This window comes from Lethenteron reissneri, chromosome 65, assembly GCF_015708825.2.
Source record: "Lethenteron reissneri isolate LAM-NWPU_2019-01 chromosome 65, ASM1570882v1, whole genome shotgun sequence".
Lineage (NCBI taxonomy): Eukaryota > Metazoa > Chordata > Hyperoartia > Petromyzontiformes > Petromyzontidae > Lethenteron > Lethenteron reissneri.
The window spans coordinates 5,039,099-5,047,334 of NC_083843.1; the positions used below are offsets into that span (position 1 = coordinate 5,039,099).

The 8,236-nt window shown below is 45.9% G+C and overlaps 1 protein-coding gene across 4 annotated transcripts in view; it reads right to left on the reverse strand.

Annotated features, from left to right (window-relative positions):
- Positions 1-8,236, reverse strand: part of LOC133359397 (basic salivary proline-rich protein 2-like) — a 248,246-nt gene that overhangs the window by 2,570 nt on the left and 237,440 nt on the right. For 2 of the 4 annotated variants that reach the window (XM_061577806.1, XM_061577805.1), the window contains exons 2-5: positions 2,987-3,047; positions 1,360-1,503; positions 958-1,080; positions 564-635 (exon numbers count right to left, since the gene is read on the reverse strand). In XM_061577806.1, the coding sequence (XP_061433790.1) occupies positions 564-635; positions 958-1,080; positions 1,360-1,503; positions 2,987-3,037 (390 nt within the window). In that variant the 5' untranslated portion in view covers positions 3,038-3,047. Of the gene's footprint in view, positions 1-563; positions 636-957; positions 1,081-1,359; positions 1,504-2,986; positions 5,036-8,236 lie in introns of those variants that run through there. The other 2 variants (XM_061577804.1, XM_061577807.1) reach the window with 2 other exon arrangements.

Below are 8,236 nucleotides of genomic sequence, written 5' to 3' on the forward strand. Positions count from 1 at the left end.
GATCCTTTGGGCAACACTTGAGAAGGCGTGACACCCCCCCCCCCCCAGCGTCGAGCGCAAGAGCCGAGGCTGGTGGAGAGGAGGTCCTGCTCTGCAGAGCGTAGTGGATAAATCGCATGGGGCCCTCTATAAATGACGTCACGCGATTTTGGACGATTTTTGACCCCCTCGTCACACGGCATCACAAAAAGTCAGACCCCCCCTCAAATATGACGTCACAAAGCTCTGCCCCCCCCCCCCCCAAAAAAAAAACATGCTTCAAATCGCTTTAAACTATTGTCATTGTAGTGCGTATTTAATGTGGCGCTGCACTCTGATGTTGTAGGAGAAAACATTTATTAACAAGTCTATTTAATTAAGTAGAACGTGTCTATATTTATTTAGAGTTGCGCATTTCCATGTGACGTCACATTTCTCAACTCCTCTCCCCTCGTCACACATCGTCACAAATGTCTGACCCCCCCCCCCTAGGTGCATGACGTCATTTATGGACGGCCCCTATGACAGATCAGTCGGGTCCGCAGGTATATTTGTCCAAGAACATGCAGAGCTTCATAGACCACCTGGGGACCGCTGCTCTGTGTCCTTGCGACGTATCTGACTTTTTCGTGGGTCGCCTCTTGTCCTTCCTCCTCCTGTAGGAAGTGGGGGGGTGGAAATGTTAAGCTACAGCAAGTAGGATACAGCCTGGCAGCCTGGCCTCCCATTGCCAGGCTGGGGTGGTGGAGGTGGTGGTGGATAGTTGAGTTTGTGGCTGACTGCGTGATTGGTAATGCATGTATGTGTGTTGAACGTCTTTGGCACCGTACGTAGATATACGCAGTTCTAAAGAAATTAGTTTTCACTCGAGATGTGAAAGTGAATAGCTCCAGTGGCTTTCTAATATCGGAAGGAAGAGCGTTCCAGACGGCCGGGTGAGTGGGCGGGTGAGTGGGCGGATGAGTGCGTGACTCTCACAGGAGGGGGCTTGGAGGTTGTGCGTGCACACCGGCCACGCAGGAGAAGATAGCAGAGCACGGAGCTCACAGCCAGCAGTGGCAGCCCCAATCCAAGGCCCAGACCCAGGCCCAGCGGCAGCAGCTGGAGGCCACACAGACTTAGCACTGAGACCTACAAACTCAACACTGCACCATAGACTCAACACTGAGACCCATATACTCAACACTGCCCATGGATTCTCCACTGCCTATATACTCAACACTGCCACCCGTAGATTCAATCCGGCCCGTAGACTCAACACTGTGTGTACCGTAGACTCAACACTGAGACCCATGGACTCAACACTGCTCATATATTCAACACTGCCCATCGACTCAACACTGAGATCCATACACTCAACACTACACCCAGAGCACTGACCGATATACAGCTGTTGCTGCTGTTGGCAGGGGCCACGTAAGCGGTTGGGGTATGCGAATCTGTGGGGGCAGAGGTCCAATTGGTGGAGTTGGCCGTGTACCAGGACGGAGAGAAGGTGGTTGCGCCTCCAGGGCAGATTTTGGCCTGTGGGGAGAGAAAGTGATACACCCACTCACTCACCCACCCACCCACTCACTCACCCAATCACCCACTCACTCACCCACTCACTCACCCACTCACTCACCCACTCAATCACTAACTCACCCAATCACCCACTCACCCACCCACTCAATCACTAACTCACCCACCCACTCACATGCTCACCCACCCACTCACATGCTCACCCACTCAATCACTCACTCACACACTCACCCACTCAATCACTAACTCACCCACCCACTCACATGCTCACCCACTCAATCACCCACTCACTCACACACCCACCCACTCAATCACTCACCCACTCAGTCACTGTCTCACCCACCAAATCACCCACTCACAAACTCACCAATTTAATCACCCATTCACCCACTCAATCACCCACTCAATCACTGACTCACCCACCCACTCAATCACCCACTCAATCACCCACTCAATCACTGACTCACCCACCCACTCAATCACTAACCCACTTATCCACTCACCCATTCACTCACTCACCCACTCAGTCACTGTCTCACCCACCAAATAACCCACTCACAAACTCACCAATTTAATCACCCACTCACCCACTCAATCACCCACTCAATCACTGACTCACCCACCCACTCAATCACGCAACTTTCCCACCTATGCAGTCGCACACATACCCATTATCTCACCCACTCCACCACCCACTCACTCATACACCTACCCATACACCCACCCACGCACGCACGCACTCACTGACTCACCAATTATTTCACCCACTTACTCACCTACTCACTCACCCACTCACTCACCTACTCACATACTCACCCACTCACCCACCCACTCACACACCCACTCATCCACATACCCAACCATCCACTGACCCACCCACTCACATACCCATTCACTCACTCACCCACTCGCTTACCCACCCACTAACCCACTCACTCACTTACCCACCCACCCACTCACCTACCCACCGACTGACCCAACCACCCACTCACTCACCCACACACCCACTTACTCAACCAACAACAAAAACATAAATTTCCCACTAAGTGGAGGTTCCGTCACGAGAGTGTTTGTGCCCAGATATGTGCAATTTGAGACAACGTGAAGTTTAATAGACTCGCTGGCAGGTCACGGTATTGAATTAGTTGAGATGATTGGCAGATGCACCACCTGTGCCAACTCTCTGCGTTTTAGCTTCCTGGTGCTCCGCTCGTTGTTGTGAGCGTCACTCCTCTGCCCTCCGTTGTTGCTGGAGGGCGCCTGCCTACAACTGCCCAATAGCGTCCTTCACAAGCTTCCTCCATAGAGAGTGATCTTGACACCGCTGGTACCAGTCATTGGGAAGTCCGCTCAGCTCCACATCCTCCTGTATAGCGTTAGACTATCTTTTCTCCAGTCCGTGTCACCCACGCACACACTCACTCACTCACCCACTCACTCACCCATCCACCCACCCACATATGCATTTATCCTGTCACATCATTACCAATGTGTTGATCATAACCACCACCACCACCATCATCTTCATCTTCACCATTGTCAGAGCTCTGGTGGTGATGAACAACATCATTATCATTACTATCATCATGAATATCATCATCAACATCATCCATTATCACTATCATCATTAACATCATAAACATCATCATCAACATAATCTATATCATCATCAACATCATCATCAGAACCAGATAAAGTCCGCTACTGTTATGCAATATTCCTAGACCTGTCAAAAGCCTTTGATATTGTTAACCATGATATTCTACCCGCGGTCAAATGAAACGTTCATACGGTACAATAAACTGGTTTGAGAGTTACCTATCAGGCCATTCTCAAAAGGTACAGAGTTTTGGCATTGTTATGCTCGTCTCGGGCAAATCTTTATACGAAGTCAAACAAAATCTCCCACACGATTTCTACTTAATGCCATGTCAATTGTCATCACGACCATTGCTCCTGAATTAACGGGGGCAATTGAATCCCAAAAATAAACTCCAAGATCGTGCTCCTTCAAACCAAAATCCGGTATCATTGCATCTCCCCTATTACAGATATCATACACCACATCATTGAACAAACAGAGTGCTTCAAATGCTTGGGTTTACTGAATCAAATCTTACAGGGCTTCCCAATGTTGTCTAAAAAAAATAGGGTTTCTATACAGAAACAAATACTGTACAGTTTTCCCATTCGATTGCACCTGCAAATTGTGGAAGCTGTCATTCTCCCACTGATTGACTACTGTGACACCAATCAGCTACGAATGAATTATTAAACAGACTAAACCCACTTTGATCATTATGATCTTCGATGTTCACTGGATGTGCCATACAGGACCCACTAATGTGACCTTTACTTAAAATCCAATCTCATATCACTTGATGGAACAAGAATTTTACATTGGGCCCTGTTAATCCATAAAATACTTCTCGGCAAATCTGCACTATATACTTAGCTAATTCATTAACCCCATTGTCAAACCGAAGACGTCCATCTAATTGCCCTTTGACTATCCCTAGAACACAAATTGGAATGGGTGACAAAGTCAGTTATAAGTAAGGTTTAGCGACCAATATTATTATTCGTAATAAAGCATTTTTTTTGGAGGGGGAGGGGTTAGATCACGTTAAAAAGTCAATGCCAGTACCAACGTTTTGGAACAACCTAGTTACCTCCCTAAACATCGTAAATATTCCTTAAACAATTTTAATCCCCGAAACAGAGAATAAGTGCGCGATACAGCAGCTATTTGGTATCTTGAACCTCAACCCCTGTGTCGTCGATCGTTAAAGTTCAAAGTGCAATGCATTCCATCGAGGGACTTGTGTGTTGTTTGTCTTGGTGTGGTCTGGTGCTGCTGTTGTTCTTTTGCTGCCGTGCCGCAAGCTTGCACTTGGGGTACGGCGAATTTGCAGGAAGGCATTTACTCGTGCAATTTGTACTTCAATCTTTTATCAATAGTTTATTTATTTGTTTAAATGCGTAGTAGGGCTTTAGAGATCAATATCCATACGAATTGCTTTTTTTCAATTAGATTTCGTAAACGCATATTTTCTTATAACTGTTAAGAACATCTTAACAGTTAAGAACATCTTAACAGTTACATGGGACTATCGTTTTTAATTGAAAAAGAACAGATAATATACTGTAACATGATAACAAATGTATGTTAATAGCTTCAAAAAGTCAAAGTCTCCACTTGTTCGCCATCATTGTCAACACATGCCTGGAATATTCTCAAGGTGGTCGCCAGAGCCTCGAGGCACATTTCTCGTGGTATTGTTGCAAATTCTCGGAAGTGTTCACATTTTTTTTAAGCACCCTGTGTAAATGTGTCGTTAAACGCCGCCACAACCACCACCCGACACAGCCAATCGATAAAGGTTTGTCACGTAAACAAAACGTGGTGCTAACTAGTTTACTAGTTCGGCACGAAACTGGTTGTTGTGTGTTGGAGAGTTAAACTCACACCAACATTTTACACATTCCAATAATTGTGACGTTTTACTGGTGATTACAAGAACACTACGCTCCCCACCCCCCTCCCGATGCTCAGTCACGTTTCCGCTTCTTTGCCCTCCTGGCTCCCCTCCATGGAATAAACTCCCACTCCACGTCAAACAGGCAACTTCACTCATCAGTTTTAGTTCCTCCCTTATATCTCATCTCAATAGCATATTCTCGTCCTTAAAACCTTAACCATTCTTTGCCTTTCTAACCGCGCTAGCCCTCCCTTTCCCTATCACAACCCTTCCTTACCATACTCCCCCTTCTCACCTCCTAACCTCATCCCTCTCTCTCCCTCTCCCTATCATCACCCTTCCTTGTCAACCTTCCCCTCCCTAACAATAAAATCGCATCCGTTTCCCCCATCCAGCCAATAACAAATATACAATTCATCTTCTTGGTTCTTTCGGTAAAGTCACGTAGAAGGCAAGTAATAAAATAATAAAAATAAAACATAATAAAATAATTCTCAGGTGAAGACCAGGTCTGTCGGGGAGGACGGCTGCTTGCGTTGTGGCCGAAACGTCGTGAGAATTATTTTATTATGTTTTATTTTTATTATTTTATTACTTCCCTTCTACGTGACTTTACCGAAAGAACCAAGAAGATGAATCCCTGCAGTCACGAAAGCTTTAAATCGAAAATATACAATTTTTTATTCTTGTAAAGTGCTCTGACAAAAGCGCAATATAAAATCCTAGATTAGATAAGAAGAAGAACAACATAACAACCTGCAGCTTCATCAGGGTGATTATCCAGAATGGTGAATAAGGCTTTCCGTTTCGGTCTTAAATAAAATGTACAGTCGACCCTCAATTATCCACTAAAATGGCGGGAGGATGGCCGCGGATAATTCAAATATCGCGGATCTCTTTAAAACGAAAACTGACAATTGACCGATCAGTGATAATAACACTTTCTGACCCCCGCCCTGCAGAAGACTCGGCCCACTGAGTGGATGATAGAAGCAGAGCCACGCCAATCAACATCCATCAAACTCCGCCCCACTGTTGTAAAGATATGCAACTACTGTACTGTGGAGGCGATCTCGTGGGTTTCGGATTAGCTGTAGCAACACATTTGTTCGCTTAAGCACCATGTGACTTCTAATACACATTTCCCAGAATAACAACGTGTAACAATGTTTTTTAGCTTATTAATTTGGGCTGAAGGGAAGATCCATGAGTTATTAATTTATGTCGAAATCTCAGGTGCGTGGTTAGTCCGGAAATCGGATAAACCACACGTGGATAATCGAGAGTCCCCTGTATTTGTCTTGATTTAGTTATTTTCTCGCTTCTCGATACCTATCGCTCATCTTGCTCTTCTTATGTCGTTCTTTTTATCGCGTTGTTGGTGTAACTACCCCCCTGTCCCGATAGGACGTCTGTGGAAATCAAGAGTTTCATAGCTCATCGGATTTCTTCCTCCAAGATACATAACGATTCTGATTTAAACTTTTTTTATTTCACCAGGTACGGCCTCACTGAGCTATGTAACTATTTTTCAGAAGCGACCTGATAGCTGCTCAAAGAATTGGCATATCATGTGGGCATATATAGCAGCCGGAGGACCTGGACACAAATCTACACGGACCATGGGGAGAGAGAGACCACTTAAACTACAACTATACAGCAGGTGTCAGGGTCGGGATCGAACCACCACTTTCTGTATACCAAGCAAGGTAGTTAACATATCACAATCACGTAGTGTCAAAAGAGTGGGATTCGAGCCCGGGCAGCCGGTGTTCAAAGGCCACAAATGTTACCACTGCGCCAAACAAGCGTTGTGCTTGATTTAGTGGTAGGGGTAGGGTAAGGGTTAGATTATGGATAGGGTAGGGGTAAAGTTGGGGTAGGGGTAGCATAGGGGTAAAGGTATGGAAGGGGTAAGGCTAGGGGTAGGGTAGGAGTCGAGTATGGATATGATAGAGGTAGGTTAGGGATAGAAAAGGAGTAGAATAGGGGCATGCACGTATGTACGTTCTTTGTATCGCGTTTGTTGGTGTACGTAGCCAACCGTGCTAATCGGAGGTGCGGGTTAGGGCTTGGGTTAGTGTTTGGGGTAGGGCAGAGTTCGAGTGTTATTTGTGCCGGGTCCATTTACAGCTGTAATCCTGAGTTAAATATTAACCAGATGGGGTTTCACCACGGTATGTCATATACACCTGTCCCCCTGGGCTCTGGCATACGGATTTTTAAATCCTTTATATTAAGTTCGCTTGCTTGCTTTGGACCGTGCAAATCTTTCGGTCGTTTTTTAACCCACTTCCCGTGATCCAATCGAGCTGACATTTTCCACACAGACTCGTTGTGCGTGACAATTAATGTTCGTGAAATTTTTTTCCAAAATTTTACACTTTTTAGGACAAAAATATTATATTTAATTACCAATTGCTTAATGGTGCAATGCAATCATCAAATCCATAGGTGGCAGCCATCTCAAGCCAGAGGACGAGAGGACTCTAGCCGCCACGCATATAAATGATTTATAGTGAAAAACTTAGTTTTTACGGGTTATACTTATTTCGGATTATTTTGCTGCGTATGTGTGTATGTATGCTTAAGCGGTAGTGTAAGCGGTTTGTGCGCTCCACTACGAACCCAGTGACCCGAGTTCGATTCCCACTCATGGCCACTACCACCAGTGATAGCGATTATCTGAATCGGACCTGGGCCTCCCCTAGGTCCGCTCAGCCAAAACAATTAGTACCTGGTGCAGTGGCCGGGGCGCGGTTTTGGCCACCCATCCCTCGTGTGCCACAGCACCGGCTTTCATAGGCGCTGCTACTCACTAACAGCACTTTACACACCGCACCAGGTACTCATTTGAGGCTGAGTCGACCTGGGGGAGGCCCAGGACCGGTTCAGGTGATAATCACCGATGGTGGTGGTAGCCGTGAACGGGAATCGAACTCGGATCTGGGGTTGTAGTATGGAGTACAGCGCGTTGGTATTCACTGCACGACCGCTCCCCCAGAATCATAATCGGAATATTTATTTATACTGCAGGAGGAATCTGATGAGTTACAAAGCAGTTTTTTTCACAGATGTAACGTTCTTATCACGGGATATAAAACGTTACAACAACACACACAACACACAAACACTATAGTAGTTCAAAGTACAAGGAAAGGTAAACAAATCACCCAAACACCTACACATACAACGAATCCACCCCCATCCTACCAGGCAAAGCCCACTGAGGCATTAACTTATTTTTCAGAAGT